The sequence below is a fragment of the Triturus cristatus genome, chromosome 5_2 (genome assembly GCF_964204655.1).
Source record: "Triturus cristatus chromosome 5_2, aTriCri1.1, whole genome shotgun sequence".
Taxonomy (NCBI): Eukaryota; Metazoa; Chordata; class Amphibia; order Caudata; family Salamandridae; genus Triturus; species Triturus cristatus.
Window position 1 is genome coordinate 512,772,524 of NC_140588.1, and position 18,772 is coordinate 512,791,295.

At 42.3% G+C, this 18,772-nt stretch overlaps 1 protein-coding gene across 4 annotated transcripts in view; it reads right to left on the reverse strand.

Moving 5' to 3' along the window:
* The window catches only part of GOLGA4 (golgin A4), an 840,043-nt gene that overhangs the window by 245,094 nt on the left and 576,177 nt on the right, over positions 1 to 18,772 (reverse strand). For all 4 annotated transcript variants that reach the window (XM_085607536.1, XM_085607535.1, XM_085607534.1 and 1 more), the window contains one exon: positions 11,428 to 15,668. In XM_085607536.1, the coding sequence (XP_085463662.1) occupies positions 11,428 to 15,668 (4,241 nt within the window). The remainder of the gene's footprint in view (positions 1 to 11,427; positions 15,669 to 18,772) is intronic.

The following is an 18,772-nucleotide window of genomic DNA, read 5'->3' on the forward strand; positions in this document are numbered from 1 at the left end:
CAGATAAACCGCACTCTATATCTGTAGTTCAACGGCAAGATTCCTGACCGTTAACATAAGACCAACAATAAGAAGGTAGGCAGTCCTATGAATCTCATCTGCAAAATATAGTAATAAGTCCATACGTGGACGCCCAATATGTGACCAGATAGCATTGTCTTTATGATCAGGACACTCTGAATTGTCGGTTCTCTTTATCACATTAGGAATAACCACCATTTAAAGGGAAAGTGTACTGAGATGTGTTTTATGTCAGAGTTGCCACACAGACAATATACAACTTCACGGCCTTTTAGAGAATTAACTGTTACAGCCCAGGTTGTTTAGTCCACAAGTAGATAATGGTGATTTTGTATACCGCAACTAATAAGGCCCCACACATTGTAATAAATCCTCCTTAAAACCCCAAAGGTTTTAGATAGAAGGTGTGATACTGAAAACCATGGTACTATACTTTGTATGTATCACACCAAGAACTTAAGAACCAGATGAATTTGACACCCATACTGGAGATAGATTGTGTTAATATGTATTATAAATGTGTAAATAATGTATATAAGTAGCAGATGTATATAGTCTCTTTTTTCTATTGATATATTGTACACATGATGAGCGCAATTTTGTATACACGAACAATTATAGTGTGTTGTTTTTGCTCTCTTTGTATTATAATATAGGAGCTAAGAAATCATGGCTGAACGCCGAAACGCGTGTAGACTGAAATCGAATAGAGCCATGTTCTATAATAATTTCTTTTTCTGTACTTTGATATAAATTGAAATACAATCATTTGACCAAACGGGCCTTAATGCAGTATCCAGAATAGGAATTGCTTGTAAAAAAGACATTGCAAACAAAAGACATTGTGGAATATGAAATGGTTTACTAGATATATGTCCATAAATAAATGTAAAAAAATATATTAAAAAAAATAACTAATAAATGAATGGAAATTATCTATTGTTGCTCGAGTCATATTTTGGTTAATGAGAGAGAGAAAAAATTCTATGCACATTTGTAAAAACTTTTTCTATAGATATTTGACTATATATGTTGAGAGCACTTTGTTTATATACCCACACACTATATTTGTATAAGTTTCCTATATATTGTTTCATAAACAGTGACATCACTGATGACATCTCAAATGACATAACTGATGACATCATCCACGTGACTATCAGATACATTTCATCATACACTAGTATAACCTTTCATCACTCACTGTAAAATACAGAGTGCCAGATTTAAAACCAGACACACCAATACAAGTTTCTAAACACCCACTCAGTGATTCCTAAAGCTATACACACATCTAATCACTTACCTATAGATTCACTCATACATGCTGTCAATAATCAATAGAACACTATCAAATATTCTTATACACCTATATCGACATTACATTTTTAAAACTATTTGTAGATATTTTATTTTTTTAATTACATTATAATTACATTATACATTACAATACAAAATATACTTTCTCAGAATGAATTACTTTAGTTTAAATACTTTGCAAATAGGCAATAGACTTTTAAGTACAGTAGTTACAGTTGTTGCAATTGGCAACACAATTTCAAACACAATGCAACATTGAACTCAATGTGAATTTCTAGTCAAATGCAATTAGTTACTTTATGGATTACTTTTCTAACCACAGGACTGGATCCTAGATTCAGTCCTGGGACATCTCCTGTAAACAGTTTAGTAAAAGCGTTTTGGTTATAGTAGTGATTTTTAAGGAATATTATTGTATTTTAAAAGTTGACACTTAGAATTTTTTTTCACATAGAATCACCAATGTTATCCTATGGCAGAAAATTCACTTAGCAGGTAAGTAGTGTTATCGTTACTTTTTCTTACTCAGTGGTGGATTCTGGATCCAGCACTGATGAATCTCCTGTAAACAGTGAAAAGAATGTGTTTAAGTCATACAGACGATTTTTTAGGAATATTTTTAGTCTGTGAAAATAGACACTTAGAAACTTTTCTGCTGAAAACCACATAATGGATTCCTATGGAAGGAAATACAAGTTACTGGTAAGTACGCTTAGATTTACTTTTCAGGGTCACTGCTGGTCTAAAAGATGCAGCACTGGGTTCTCTCCTCATAACAGGTGAGTAAATCGGAATTCGTAGTTCGGCTGATTTTAGAGGAATATTTGTACGTTTCACAAATGGACACAGAGAAACTTTTCTGCTGAAAACCACACAATGGATTCCTATGGAAGGAAATACAAGTTACTAGTAAGTACGCTTAGAATTACTTTTCAGGGTCAGTACTGGGCTAAAAGACGCAGCACTGGGTTCTTTACTGATAATAGGTGAGTAAATCGGCATTCGTGTTCGGCTGATTTTAGAGGAATATTTGTACGTTTCAAAAATGGACACAGAGAAACTTTTCTGCTAAAAACCACACAATGGATTCCTATGGAAGGAAAAACAAATTACTGGTAAGTATGCTTAGAATTACTTTTCAGGGTCAGTGCTGGGCTAAAAGATGCAGCACTGGGTTCTCTCCTGATAACAGGTGAGTAAATCGGAATACATAGTTCGGCTGATTTTAGAGGAATATTTGTACAATGGTGAAGGAAGGGGGCGGGGCCTTAGGTGATGTGTGCAAACACGCCCTGTGGCGGGTTGTAAGTAGGGGAATTAATTCCTCTTCAATCCTGCGGTCCCCTGGGGGCCAACTAGCCCACCAGGTACCTCCAGTATGTGCCAGGGAGCTGCGTTGCAGAGAGGTGTTCAGAGGCCACGCCCCTTTTTACAACACTCTGCAACGCAGCATTTTGAAGTGTCCCTGGGGGGTGGCGGTCCCCGGGGATGGGGGGGCCTGAGAGCCCCACCAAACCAAATGTTTTTAAGCCCCGGGGGTGGCGGTCCCCGGGGCTGGGGGGGCCTGAGAGCCCCCCCACCCATTTTAAAGAAGCCCCGGGGTGGCGGTCCCCGGGGCAGTGTGGGGGGGATTGGGACCCCCCCACACTTAATTTTTCATTATGCCCCCGGGATTTGGCCCCCCCCGGGGGGCAAATTAGCACATTTAGCGCGGGAGGCCCACGCTGATTTTTTTTTTCTATCGGCAGGATGCGCGCATCCTCCAGTTTAAAAAAAATATATATATTTTTTGGGGCCTTGGGGGTCGTTGTGGGACCCCCTGACCAGGCCTAGGGTGTCAGGGTGTCTCTACCCTGCCCCCTTTTCGCGTTTTGCGACTTTTTTGGGGGGTTTCTTGTGCCTCAGTTCTACTGAGGCACAAGATGGCTGCTAACACTTCCTGATTCAGAGTGTTGGCAGCCAATTAAAATTCAGCTTGTGATCGGGAGGGTGCGCTCAGGGTGCGCAGATCCTCAGAGGCCATAGATATATATGTACTTTTAACTGTAATTTTCTCAGGAACTACTGAACGGATTTACACCATTTAAGCAAAAGGCACGAGTCTGAACTGAGGACTACCTCTTTGCCAAATTTGGTGTAATTCCGTTCAGTAGTTCGGGCTATAGCTGCGGCTAAAGGTCCTATGGGAAAATGCATGGAAAAAACGCGTTTTGGGACCCCCCTTTTTTCTCGGCCTCCGCTTGACGAATCATCGTGAAACTTTCAGGTTAGGAGCGGACCGGAGCTGGCCAAAAGTTTGGAAAATTTCGCGAAGATTCGTCAATCGGCGCCAAAGTTATTCCAAATAGAACGTTGTGGATTTCCTATGGAAAATAGGTCCTAACTATAATCTACCTACAGGCGACTGCCAGTAGGTGTGACACACTGACACACACACACACACACACACACACACACACACAGACACACACACACACACACCCCCCCCCCCTTGGCTGTTCATACAACAGAAGCACATCTTTGCTATGGCAGCTTGGAAATATGCATGGCGATAAGTTAAGAAATGTTGTCAAAAATCCACCACCAGCTTCGGCGCATGGGGTCAATCTCCAGATACACTCAAATACTTTAGTAATGCTTGAGTGCCTTTTCACCAAAAGTTAAAGACACGCATGTGTGAGGAAAAGGGACTCACAAAAAATAAATTCAGGGGCAAGCTACGCCCAAACTATGTACATGAATCAAGAACAAGTTCAGCCATTCTTATACCTTCTCGACACGTAAAGGACTGTGGATTGAAATTTGCTCCAGACCAAATTTGCAAACTCTATACAAATGAAAACGACGAGGCAAACACTTTTTCATGTTTGAATGGTATCGGAAGAGAATGGCAACATATATGCTGGGTTATTCTCGTATATTTTATGTGCTTGCTAATCATCTCTCAACACAATGTTGGGGCACATCAGAAAAGTTTGTTTTTATTTGATATGTCCATTGAATTTCCTGCTGTAACTGGTCATGAAAGATATTTAACCCCTTCGGTGCTCATGACGAGCTGGGCTCGTCATGGCACACAGTCTCCGTGTGGTCGTGACGTGCCCAGCTCATCATGACACCCACCCACGGGGGAAGCGCTGGAGCTCCCCCCGTGGGCGGCCGATCAGGTTTTTCTTTCCTGGGGAAGGCAGGGGAAGACCTTCCCCTGCCCCCACCCCCCCCACGAGGAGCGCTGACGTCATTGAGGGTTCCCTTGGATCACAGACGTGCAGGAAGCCATTTGCTTCCTGTGCGTCGGTGATCTAAGAGGTTAGTTTTGGGGCTGGGGAGGGGGGGGGGGATTTAAACGAAAGAGACACTGAGGGAAAGGAAAGGGTTTTCCTTTCCCTCGATGCCTCTTTTGTGCATTCCTGCTGCACGATCGTGCAGCAGGAATGCCCACTAGACGCCAGGGATGTTTTTTTAAGGGACCGATACATACTGTTTGGGAGGAGCGGCCCCTTAGGCAAGGGTCGCTCCCCCTTTTGGGGGCAATAATTTGTGGCTTTGTCTGCCCCCCTGGGGGGGGTGCAGATTTAATTTTTCTTTATAAGGAAACAGCCCACTGGGCAATTATAATGGATGTAGTGGGGAGTGGCCCCTTGGGCAAGGGTCACTCCCCTTTGGGGGCCATTTTAGTATGTCCATGATGCTAGGTTTTGTTTGGGGGAGCCGCCCCTTAGGCAAGGGTCCCTCCCCTTATGGGGGCTATGTTTTAGGCATTGTCTGCCCCCCTGGGGGGGGGGGGCAGATTTTCTTTATTAAAAAACAAAAATTCCCACTGAACTACCAGGGATTGTTTAGTGGGGAGTGGCCCCTTGGGCAAGTGTCACTCCCCTTTGTGGGCTTATGATTTTGGCTGTCTGCCCCCATGGGGTGGGGGCAGATTTCGCAATTTTTAGGTTGAGCATTTGAGACCTCTTGTATATTCTTTAGTATTTACTTATATGTTTTTATCGTTTGTGTGCTTTGTATATCGGCCCTAGGACTGGTCTGCTTCCGCTTAGGGACATTTCTTTCTGATCAACTGACTCTATTTAACGTTTTTGATAGAAAACGACCAGCAGAGGTCAGTAAAATACCAGAATCACTTTAGCATTCTCTAGTTTTCAGTCCATAGAAATTGTCTTCCACGAGCACCCATAGACAATTATATTTTTTTAAAATCTTGTATTGTCAGTGATATGACCACCGAAGGCCCAGATTTTCTATTAAAAACAGAGCATTGGACTATACCATTTCCCGCTGAAAGGCAATATTTCTCCCCGTGTGTTCCAATACTTGGCGTGTCACGCAGTTTGGTGCTTACTTTCCCTCCATGTCAAAGAACAGCAAATGTTTCAGGGCGCAGGCTAATGTGCTGCATAGCTAAGTACATATAAGGTCCCAAAGGCGAGACCGATTGCATTGCAAATGCTTGTTTAATGTAGGGCCCACTAGGCCTCCAGGGAGTTATTTGTGGAGAGTGACCCCTTGGGCAAGGGTCACTCTCTTTTATGGGAGGATGATTGTGGTCATTTCTGCCCTCGTTGGGTGGCAGAATAGCAGTATGTTTTTAGGCCCATCTGCCCTCAAGGGGGGCAGAAGCCACTAGCCTCCTGGGTTTTTTATTTTTTTATTTTTGTGTTTGGGAGTGGCCTCAAGGGCAAGGGTTGCTCCCCTTTTACGGGGGTGAATATTTTATTTATACTCTTAGGCCCACCTACCCCTTAGCTTGGCTGGTGGATTGTGTGTGGACTGGTGCATTATTTGCATATGTGATTGTAATGTTTTTTTCTCCTTTTTATTCTAGTGTAAAGCTTAAGATTCCTGTTCGCGATTTCGACAGTGGTGTTCTGCAGTTTTGCGTAGTTGCATTTTTTTGGTAAGAAAAACATTTTTGTTGTATATACTCCAAATTAGTATTTTTGTCATGTATGAATGAATTTGTTTGTAAGTGGTGTCATAATGGCAGCTTATTTAGTTAGTGTTTTGTGCATGGAATTCTTTGCGATGTGTTTTGCATTGTCTTATGTGTAATTTTCTTTTCTCTTACTTTTTTAGTGAGATATTATTGATCCGTACGGTGTCTGTGCAGAGTAGGTGGTGGTGAATTTATCTGCTTCTGGCAAGTGAGTGGTATCGTTTTGGAGTATATAGGTATTTCTGATAAGGGTGCATTTTGTTTATTACTTATTTTACAAAGTGTTTGTTATTGACTTGTTTGACAGGTTACTTTTATTAGTAAGCAGCATGGCTAGCCATAGAATGACTGCTCAGCAGGTGGTTGGTATGCTTCTTGAATCTTCCTCTGAGCAGGATTATGAGACTGACAGTGCGTCTGAGGGAGAGGAGGGAGGGGAAGATTCAGGCAGTGAGTTTTCTCTCCACATGGAATCATCGGATGATGAAGGTACTCTCAGTGCAGATGAAGCTACTCGCAGTGCGGATGAAGTGCCTGTTTTAGAGGAGGATACTGCTGTGCCGATGGTGCAAGAGGCATCTGGATTGCCGCCTGAGGCTGCTAGGCTTCCTACTGGAAGTGCTGGACTCTGGGTTGATCCAAACATGGTGCAGCCGGTGTTGCCTGCCTTTAGTGGTGATGCAGGGTGTAGAGTGGATTGTGAAAATGTTTTGCCTATACAGTTTTTTCAGTTGTTAATGGATGATGTTTTTTGGGTGAGATTGTTGAGCAGACTAATTTGTATGCTGAACAGTTTTTGAGGGACAACAGTGACAAACTTAGGCCCCACTCTAGTGCTACCCGGTGGACTTCCACAAATTTGGAAGAGATGAAGAAGTTTTTTGGGTTTGACTTTATTGATGGGTTTGATAAGGAAGCCGTCCATGGCTTCATATTGGTCTACCAGTCCCTTGATGTCAACTGCCATATTTCCTGCAGTTATGACTCGTGATCGGTATTTGCTTTTGCTACGGATGCTGCATTTTGTTGATAATTCTTTGGCGTTGCCACGAGATCACCCTGACTGTGACCGTCTTTTTAAGATTCGGCCTGTCCTTGATCACTTTGTAGATCGATTTTCAGAGATCTATACTCCAGAGAAAGAAATATCTATTGATGAGTCTTTGGTCTTGTTCAATGGCCATTTGGTTTTTAGGCAGTACATCCCTAGCAAGAGGGCACTCTATGGAATTAAGCGTTATATGTTGTCTGAGAGTAGGACAGGATATGTTTTTAATTTCCATGTGTACACTGGTAGGGATTCCACTATTGACCCCCTGGTTGTCCGTCCACTTTTGGAGTTTCTGAGAAAATTGTGTGGGATCTTGCTAGAGGACTGTTTAACAGAGGCCACCATTTGTACCTTGATAACTTCTACACTGCTGTGCAATTGTTTAAGGAATTGTTCAAAGTGGTCACTTTTGCTTGTGGCACAATCCACTCTAACCGTAAAGGTTATCCAAAAGAACTTGTTTGCAGAAAACATCAGAGGGGAAAGTGCAGTTCCTTGCGTAGTGATGAACTACTAGCTGTGAAATTTGTGGACAGGAGGGATGTGTACATGCTGACTACCATCCATGATGAGAGTACTTCACCTGTGGCTGTTTGGGGTCAGATTTCTGAAGTGCGCAAACCTGTGTGCATTTTAGACTACAATAAGCACATGGGTGGTGTTGATAGAGTAGATCTGAGGTTGGAACCTTACACTGCTATTCGTAAGGCTTACGTTTGGTATAAGAAATTGGTCATCCATCTCTTTAATTTAGCAACTTTCAATGCTTTTGTTGTGTACAAGGAGTATTCTCCTGCATCAAAGTTGACTTTTGTTCAGTTTCAGCAATCTGTGATAGGCAGCCTGGTAGTTGTGGAACAGGCAAGTGTGTCTAGAGTTGGAGTGGTGGAGGATGTGGCTCGATTGAAAGATCGCCACTTTCCTGATTTCATTCCTCCCACATCCTCAAAAGACTTTCCCACTAGGAGATGTAGAGTCTGTTGGCAAAGAGGTGCGCGGAAGGAGACTCGTATTTACTGCCCCGAGTGTCCTTCTAACCCTGGGCTGTGTGTGCCTGCTTGTTTTAGAGCGTACCACGCGCAAAATAATTTTTGGGAGCATCCATGAGTGGTAAAGTGAACTGCCTGGTCTGTATTCTTGAAAAAAATGTGTTCTGTTTCAAGGTTGGCATTAGTGCAATGTATTTAGTTTCAGATTTTGTGTTAGTAGATTTCTATCTATTTGCAATTTGTTTGTGGTTTTATTTTTGTCTAAAAAAAAAATCCTAAATGTGATGGTGGTGTGTGTAGGCTGGCGCTTGGCTGGTGATGTGCGTGGACTGGCGCTTGGCTGGCGGTGTGTATGGACTGGCGCTTGGCTGGCGGTGTGCATGGACTGGCGCTTGGCTGGCGGTGTGCATGGACTGGCGCTTGGCTGGTGGTGTGCCTGGACTGGCGCTTGACTGGTGGTGTGCGTTGACTGGCGCTTGGCTGGTGGTGTGCGTGGACTGGCGCTTGGCTGGCGGTGTGCGTGGACTGGTGCTTGGCTGGCGGTGTGCGTGGACTGGTGCTTGGCTGGTGGTGTGCCTGGACTGGCGCTTGACTGGTGTTGTGCGTGGACTTGCGCTTGGCTGGCGGTGTGCGTGGACTGGCGCTTGGCTGGCGGTGTGCGTGGACTGGCGCTTGGCTGGCGGTGTGTGTGGACTGGCGCTTGGCTGGCAGTGTGTGTGGATTGGCAATTGGATAGTGGTGTGCGTGGATTGGCGATTGGCTGGCGGTTTATAATGGATTGGCGATTGACTGGCGGTTTGTAATGGATTGGCGCTTGACTGGCGGTTTGTAATGGATTGGCGCTTGGCTGGCGGTGTGCGTGGACTGGTGCTTGGCTAGTGGGGTGGTGGACTGGCGCTCGGCTAGCGGTGTGCGTTGACTGGCGCTCGGCTGGCGGTTTGTGAGTAGTGACTTGTGGTCACTACACACACTCCTAGCTGAGTGCCACTCCACGCAATCCATCAGCTTGTGTGGTTGCTGTGTCAGGAACGTGGGCGTGTGAAAGTGATGGGCCCTTGAATGGTGCTGTCTGCTGGTGTGAGTGTTGTAATGTGATGGGCCCACGGCTGGCGGTGTGAATGGTTTTGTATGTGTCACACGTATGAAAGGTGTATGAATGGCCTGTAAAGAGCTTGTCGTGGCTTTACAGCTCACGAGCTGTGAGTCAATGGTTCAGTTTCTCGTCCTTTCAATTATTAACAGTGCATTTCATTTTTGTGAAATAACTTGCTTATACAATTGTATATACTGAATCATCACTCACCCTCGTGCCAAATCCAACCAGTATGTGCGTGTGCTTGAGGATTAGATGGCTGTGCAGTAATATTTGTCTTTCTGAAGCAGGGTGTACCTTGTTCCTTTTTGTGAATGTTGTAATGTGTTGTTTTTGTGCCTGGTGGTGTGAATAGTCTTGTGTGCATCACTTATGAAAAGTGTGTGAATGGCCTGTAAAGCGGTTGATGCCTTGCCGTGGCTTTACAGCTCACGAGCTACGAGTCATTGGTTCAGTTTTTTGTCCATTTAATTACTGACAGTGCATTTCATTTTTATGAAATCTCTTGTTAATAAAATGTAATATACTGAACCATCACTCGCCCTCGTGCCAAATCCAACCAGTATGTTTGTGTGTTTGATGAATAGATGGCTGTGCAGGAATCTTTGTCTTTTAAGTTTCTCTGCCAAGGTGTACGTTCCATGTAAGAATAACCCACCAACTGTAGATATTGTCGTAAACCCATGGGACTTCATGGTGATGTCTCCCTTGTGAATTCCAAAAAGTTATTTTATCCACAATGTCCTGCAAACCTCAAAATGTCTGTCACATTTTCCTTGCAATATTGTGCCGAAATTCTCACGCTGTAGAAACAAACAACTAATTATGTCATTGATGCATTTCTGCCTTCCAAATGAAAGACATTGTGTAAAAAAGAAGTCATTTTGAAAAATGACCGATAATTCTCATGCTAGTATGAAGTATTCCCAATTTTGAAAATGTGCAAATATGTACTGTTTCTAAACTCTATTTGTTACCATTTCAGAAATACATAGGTGTCTTTCATACCGATTTTTCCATGTATTCATTTTCCCACAATAATTGCTATATACCCGGAACATAATAAAAAACCATTGCAAATTGCTGCTCAGTTTTTGACTCTGGGTTCGTCGGGTTGTTGGTGAACCTACAAGTCCTATATTTCCCCAAAACCAGGAAGGTCCAGCGGATGTAACGGTATATTGCTTTCAAAGACCTGTCATAATTAGAAGAAGTTACAGGTAAAAACGTTGACACAAAAGGCTGTTTTTTTCAACTAATTTAAAAATTTTCCTATATTTAACTGTTAGTTTCTATAAAGAAACCTTGATGGATCTACAAAAATGACCCCTTGCTGAATTCAGAATCTTATCTACTTTTCTAAAATGTATAGCTTTCCAGGATCCATTATTGCTTTCACACCCATTTCTACCATTAACTGGAAGGAGGTGGAAACCCTGTTTTGATACCATTTGCAGAGAGAAACCCAGACGCTTTCATTTGTAGCCCGTTTTTCCCATCCCCCCCCCAAAAAAACCTTTTTTTGCTGTATTTTGGCTAATTTCTGGGACCCCTCCAGGGGAATCCACAAACCCTGGGTACCTTTACAATCCCCATGATGTTGGAAGAATAGGACGCAAATTTGGTGTGGATACCTTATGTGGTCAAAAAGTTACAGGGGCCTAAGCGCGCACTACCCCAAATAGCCCAAAAAAGGCTTAGCACAGGGGGGGAAATGCCTAGCAGCGAAGGGGTTAAATACTGAAGAGACATTTTGAACCTATGACTATGCTTGTTGCTGCTAGGAATTATTTACCAATAAGACCAAACAAAGAAGACAATATGGACATGAAAAAAACACACACTAGCCACAAAGGCAAATTAGAATAACTTAACCATTCATCAGTCTATGTTACAATCACAAGTATCTGAACACAATAGGGAGGTGATACATTTGATGTGCAATATGTTTAAAGAGCAACAAATTTTCACTAATAAGACAGAACCTAAGGTTAAAATAATATATACTTACTTGATTTTCTGTTCTGCTTCATCTGCTAATTCCTTCTTCAGTATCTCTAATTCTTGTTGCTGCTCCTTTCGCAAAACTCGCAGGTCCTTCTGTGCACTGGCCACGTCTTTGCAAAGTTTTTGCTTCTCTTTCTCAGCCTCTTTCAGTTTTACGTTAAGTTCTTTCAGCTGGGATTGCATATCGCCAAGTAATGTTTGGAGTTCAGCATCAGATTTCACTTTCTCTGCTAAGTTCATTTCAAACGTTTTGATAAGGTCTTCCTTTTTCGCCAATTGTTCCTCAAGAGCTTTTAACGTTTCACTGTGTTTCAAGGATGACTCTTCTATCTGGAGTCTGTGCACTTCTTGTTCTTTAGCTATAGTCTCATCTTTCTCCTTTAGAGTCCGCTCACCTGCAGTAAGTGTTTTCTTTAAATCATCAACCTTACTGCCCATCACTAGCATCTCTGTCTCTTTGAGCTGTAATTCTTGCTTAAGGCTCAGGAGTTCTGCCTCCTTCTCTTTATGCTGACCCAATAACAAGTTATGCTGCTTTTTACAAGTCTCAAGTTCCTTCTGGAGTTTAACAACCGTGGCTTGTTGCTGCTGTCGCTCCTTCTCTAGGCCCTCCAGCTTTTGCAAGAGATCATCAAGTGTGCTCTGCATTTTTGATTCTGATACGGTTTTCTCTTCCAGTTCTTCGCTATGTCTCTGAAGCTGCTGTTCCTTTGCAGCAATATCTTTCTGTAAACTGGATATTTTTTCTTCATACATCTGTCGCACATTTTCCAGAGTGCTGGCTTTCTCTTGTTCTATGGCCGCTTTAACATTTTGGACTTCCCGCTGCATCTCTTCTTTCTCTAACCCAGATGAATCCTCTATCGATTTTATTTTCACTTCCAAAGTCTTTACTCTGTTCTCCCTTTCCTGCATTCTCTGTTTCATATCTTGCAACTGATTTTCTAAATCTTTTTTGTAATGCTCCTTTTCTTCGACTTGGGACATTAGCTGCTTCTTGATAGAGGCAATCTTTTGCTCTGCTTTCTTCTTCAGTTCGGTATGCCTGACAATACTTTCTGCAAGTTTCGTTTCTAGGGCCTTTACGTCCTCTTCTTTACTTTTCATGATTTCTGCTTTTACCAACTCAAAGTCCCTCTGTCTGGTTTCAAGCTCTGTTTTCAACGTAGCAATGTCTTTTTCGAGAATTTGCACTTTCTGCTCAGCCTCCATATGTCTATTGTCCTTTTCAAAAACAGTAACCTGAGCATTCTGTAGCTGCTGAACTAGCTCTTTCTGCTCGGCATCCTTTTGATAACTTTGTTTCCTCATCTCCTCCACCAAACATTCCTTTTCTCTTGTTACGTTGGAGATTAAACCTTCTAACTCTTCAATTCTAGCTTTTTGGGCTTCCAACTCTGCTATGGCATCACATTCATTTTTCTCCTTCAAAATCTGCATCTGTTGTGCTTCAGCCTTCAAACTATCTAAGTTTTTGCTTTGTTGGTCCAGTTCTTCCTTCAATTTGCGCAATTGTTCATCCTTCTCATTGCTTTGCTGATTTTGCATTTCAAGATTTGCTTGCAGCTCTTTGATTGTATTGTGGTTTTGAGTAAACTTATTTTCAGCCTTCTTTTTCCATTCTGCAAGCTTGTTTTTGTGCTGATCTACCTGTTCAAGAGCAGATGTTTTCTCGTGGCTGAGGGCCTCAACCTTTGACAACAAATCCTCTTCACACTGTTTGCGTAGAGCAGAAGAGGCAGCTTCTTTTTCTGCAACACCAACGCTGTTTTCGAGGTTGGCTTTTAATTCATTGACCAGCACAGTAAGAGCTTCAATTTTGGACTCTTTTCCCTTGAGTTCTCCTTGCATTGATGTGACCACATTCATTTTTTCAGAAAGTTCCTTTTTCAGCTGTGTGATGAAAGCTTCCTTCTCCACTACAGCCTCCTGATGCTGCCCACCCTTATTTTGTAAAGCCTCTTTTTCTGTTTTCAAACATTGAAGCTCCTCTTTCATTAGTAAAATTTCCTTTTCTTTGTCTTGCAAATGTTGCAGTGATTGCTGCAAGGAACTCTCCAGCGAAGCATGCTGGGATGTTACTTGTTCAAGTTGGGTTTCCAAGTCAACAATTTTTCCTGCTCGGACCACTACTGCTTCCCTAATATGAACTATCTGATTTTGACACCGTGTCATTCTTGCAATTAGAAAGTTAATTTTATCAGTGCATTTTGCATTAAGGTGACTGGTTTTTGCATCAGAATATGAGCAATATGCCTCTAGCTGTGAAGAACAGCCCAATATTAGCTCATTGAACTCAGTTTCTTTCTGTTGAGCAGCTACAAGTTTGTCCTTCAGCCGTTTCTCATTATCCTGACATTCTTTAGTGTGCAAGGATTCAAGTGCCTCAAGTTTTTCGTTTGCCTCTTTTAGCATTTCAACCAGTTCATTCACCCTACTGCTGTCCTTTGCAGATGCAGCCGTGACCTCACCAAGCTGTTCTTGGAGAGCAGACTTTTCACTTAAGGTCCGACTTAAATCAGCCTCTAAACTTTCAAGTTTTGATTTAAAGCTTGCTTCGTCATGCAACAGTGTGTCGATTTGAGTGCATACCTGTTTGAATTGTTCCTGTAACGCGTTAAAAGAGAGGTCTTTCTTTACCTGTTCTTCCTTCAGCTGTGCAATTGCTCTGCTTGCTTCATCCTTTTCACTTCCAAACATGTCTAGCTTCTGCTTTACCTCGGTCACTTCTTGCTCTTTTTCCTGGAGCTCATGTTCATGTTTTTCTTGTAGCTCCTCGACGTGCTGCTGAAGTTTCTTCTCCCAGCCCCGTGTAATCTCCTCCATCTCTCGCCTGTGTGCTTCAGACAGACTCTCAAGTTGCTCCTTATGGTTGTGCTCTAGTTGTGACACCGCATCGCTGATGCCTGTGGTGCCAGCTTGCGCCATTTCCAACATTTTTGCATTAAAATGTTTCTCTTTTTCGCTCAACTCCAGCTGCTTATTTTCAATTTCCATTTTCAATTTATTTTCTTGTTCTGAGAGTTTCCTCTTAAGAGTTTCTTGAATCTCCTTGGCTTTTTGCCTAAATTTTTCAAACTTGTTTTCATGATTCTTAAGTTTGTTTTCATAGTCACCTTGTAAAGCCCTGATTCTCTCTTCTGCAGCTAATACTTTCTCTTTGAAATCCTCCATCTGCTGATTCTGTTGCAATTTTATTTGGGCAATTTCATTTTCCTTTTCTGCCACATCTTTCATTGCTAGTTCCATTGCCTCAGTGAGGTGTTTCCTCTCAGTTTCATGCTCTTGTGTCGAATAGGAAAGTTTCTGCATTATGTTCTCGCTCTGCTCTTCCAGCTGTTGCTTCAGATCCGTTACTTGGGCTTTGAATGAACTTAGTTCAGAACTGATGACATTCAGCTGTGATTCAGTCGCTGCTTCCTTGTCAATGAGTTGCGCTCTCTCGGTTTCTACATCTATTATCTTCTGTTGTAGCTCCGCCAGCTGTGCTTCGTAAAGTTTAACCTGTGCATCTGTGTTGCTTTGGTGCGACTGGCAAACATCCTCCAATTTAGCATTTAGATGCAAGACCTCAGCTTCTGATTTATTAGCTTTCTCATTTAATACTTGCTCCTGCACCTGCAACTCTTCCAAATGTTTCTGCTTTTCTGCAAGCTGAAGTTCTAATGACTGGACTTCTGCTTTGAGGGAGTTCTCCAACACTCCCACAGAGACTTCTTTCTCCTTTTCAATATTGTCAATTTGTTCCTTGTGTCGTGCTATCTCTCCCTCTAATTTTCTCTCCCACTCCTCAACCATGCTCTTCCTGTCATCATGAAGAACTGCAAGGTTTTGCTCTAGCTCTTTGCGTGCGTTAAGGGCTTCCGACAGCTCTGCAGAAAGGGTTTCCAATTCAGTTTGCTTCACATCAAGCTTTTCTAAAGTCCTTGCATTCATTTCTTCAACATGGGCATGGAATTCTGTTTCTTTCTCTTTCAAGAGGGCCTCTTGCTCCTTCTGGATCTTATCTCTTAGTTCCTCCATTTTAAACACATGTTCCTGTTTCAGAAGCTGCAGCTTTTCAGAACATATCTGGTCCAACTCTTCGCGCAGCTTCTCCAGCTCTTCCCTATGTTTGTTCTCCATGTGAGTGATCTCCGAATTGTGTTTATTTCTTTTGGATTCAATGTTTGCAGCCAGATGATCTGCTTGTTCCTTTGCATCTTCTGAACTCTTTGCCAGAGAACTTTCCAGCTCAAGGATTCTCTGTTGAGAGGCAGGAAAGACCAGTTAAAATATTACACTTTCATTCAGTCCTAACCGATTTCAATTGTTCTATCGTACCTTACAGCAAACACTTAAGAAAGGGTTAGTATCAAACACACCCCTCAACGGGGAGATACAACTATCTCATAAAACATGATGTCACAAGTCTAACTGTAGATAATAAAATTAAAGCATTCCAAAGTTTGATTAGAATAAATAGTTCTGAATTAAATCATGCCGCGGATGTGTAGTGCTTTCTATTTTTTCACATTTGTATATTGTTTTTGGTAAAATGACAGCACCAAACAGGTTGCTTACAATTGTATCTTGTGTCTAGCAATTATTCTAGCATTAAATACAGCAATACTGATGGAGCAGGGTTTTAGCGTAAAATAAAACCTGTTCGGATTGAACCCTCAGTAATATTTACTAACCGTGTGCAGTGAAAAAATAAACGAGAAAAGCTTAACGTGGGGAAAATGCTTCTGCGCAATCTAAACGACTAAAGTAGGCCGCAGAAACGCTATTTATTAATGAAAAATAAAAGGACTAATGTTGCTTTAGTGCACATTATTACCTACAGCTGTAATGCAAATGTTAACATGGGTTGCGCAGGGATAAATGCAGGATTTGGGTTGGTAAGTAGAGGAATGAATTTCAAATGAAAAATAAATGTTTGTGTTTATTGTAGAAACAAGCATGTTTATCGTTCTGCATGACAGATAAAGAGTTAAAGTCAGCTGCGTTGAAAATTAAATCCTAGAAAAATGAGAAATTGTGAGCAAGAGAGAAAGAGGAACCTGACTTTTTCCTTCGAATCCTGAGTGCCTGCCAAGATCCGAATGAAAAGAACCATGTTATGAACGTTCGAGGGAAGCTTCCTCTGCAGAAAGGCGCTCAGCGGGAAAAGTAATACAATGTAAAAGATGACTGCCGGAGAAGAGGAAACAAGTGATAGAGACTTGAACTCTATTTCCTGGGAAGAAAGTTGATGTCATATGGACGAGTAAAACAAAGAACTATTTAAAACTTATGTGTGCATAGTGAGTGGTGTGACAGTACACCCACTTCCTTAACCAATCAAATGTGACGCATGACCTAAGTTAGATACTTCTATGGGTTGGTCTTTTGGGTTTTAGGGTATAATTGAGGTGCCCGGAGGGAGGGGTTTTGGACTGACATCTTTGCGGACTGTTGGGGTAAGATTGTCGCATGTCTTCGGTTTGCTGTTCTTCTTGTGATTCCTGACTTTGGGGTCGATTACGATGGCGGAAGGACCGCCAGCCATGCAGTGGCGGTCCTTCCGTACGCCAAGTTTCCCCCCGCCAAATTAGGATGGCGGGGGGAACCTCACCGCAACCGTGGCAGTCGCAAAGACCATACGCCACGGAACAGACACAGCAGTCTTCACCAGTAAAATGGCGGTGGTGCCTAGCAGGCCCCTTCCGCCAAATTACGATGAAGGATGGAGTCAGCCTTTCCACCGCCATGGAGAGGCTGGTGAGGATTGGGTTTGGGGGCCCGTTGCTGCCCCCCCTTGTGTTGCGAGAGGCCAAGGTGCACTTGGGGGTACCCATGGTAACCCCTATACCTCCCTACATTTCAAAGCACTACATGGCAGGCACTGTGTGGTTCCTGCCACGTAGTGCTATGAAATGCACAACATGGCATTTTTGCATTGCGGCGGGTACTGCTGTCAGCAGCAACCGCCGCAATGTTAAGATGCAGTATCCGACAGCCACGGTGGCGGTCGCATTCTGATCCGGTGTGCGGGCCCTCCGCATGCATGGCGGATGGTCCCGGTTTACACCAGGATGGTGGATGGACTGGAGTCCGTCAGCCATCCTAATGAGCCCCTATGTCTTTGCCTCTTCGAATCTTCTTGAGGGGCCCTTGCTGTTTCCCTGGCCAGGAGATAGTGTTTCCTAATTGGGTTAGTTTAGCCTGATATCCGAGTTTGCATAACTTTTGCAAATGTACTTTGTCTCTGAATCTTTTGCCTCTTCTATCCACTCCTTAATGCATTGTCATGGATTATAAATTTGTCATTTTCTCTTCTGATGTTGTTTGATTTGTGACAGTCTATGATTGGTGCTGTGTTTTGTACTTAAAGAGCATTACTTTCCATTATTTAGATAAATATTATAAATATACAAATGAGTCTGTCTTTATTAGAGTATTTTATTCAGGAGTACTGATTTGTCTACATGATCAACAATATAAAGATTGCATCGCCATAGTTGGCAAATTTGGAAGAGCATAATAATAGAGATTGGTAAGTTGGTATAGTTATTAGAATCATCACTAATCCCAGCGCAAAGGAATAATGGAAATTGGGCCCTGTCTTTGAAAAATTAAAAGTTCCTGAGCGCTGGATCTGTTTCAACATATTTCTACTGGTACAGCATTACTGTAGAAGATTCCCAAATCAAAAGACAGCATTGAAATGTTACGTTCAGCAAGCATAACGCAGAATATGTGCACAGTTCACAAGGTTTTCTTTGCTCCCAACTGCACTTGCACATTAATGTAAGAAGTACACCACATTTAGTTCTGAAAATATATTATGTCAAATTAAGATTGTTAGATAAAACTATACACTGAGACGCATTTGCTGGTGTGATGAAGCTGTCCATTTCTTTTAATTTTTGGCTTTATGATCGTCACAGAGTGACAAAGTCGAATGAAGGTAACATGGGTGTGGTGTCAGAGGTTTAACTGCTGGCTTTGCGACTTGTTGAACTGGCAGCATCATGCATCAATAATTGAGCTACGCTTCTGCCCGATACCATTTATGTAGCACACAAAGTGCATAAACTGGTACACTATTAGAAATAAATCCTGTCTTTACATTTACAGAGACCTTGTGTCCATTGCAATTATTTACTGCATTGGACATCTTTGGCACATGCGCTCTGTAAAAAATATATCTGAGAGGAGCAGGGTAAATGAACACATATTAAATATAGACTGTTACGTGAGACACTTTTTTGTACAGAATGAAGGCATAAGCTGAGAGTATTCTAAACATCAAACTAAAAATGTAATATTTTCATTACCATGAAGAGAAACTTTGTTTTTTTACATTATCCATCCTTGATGCT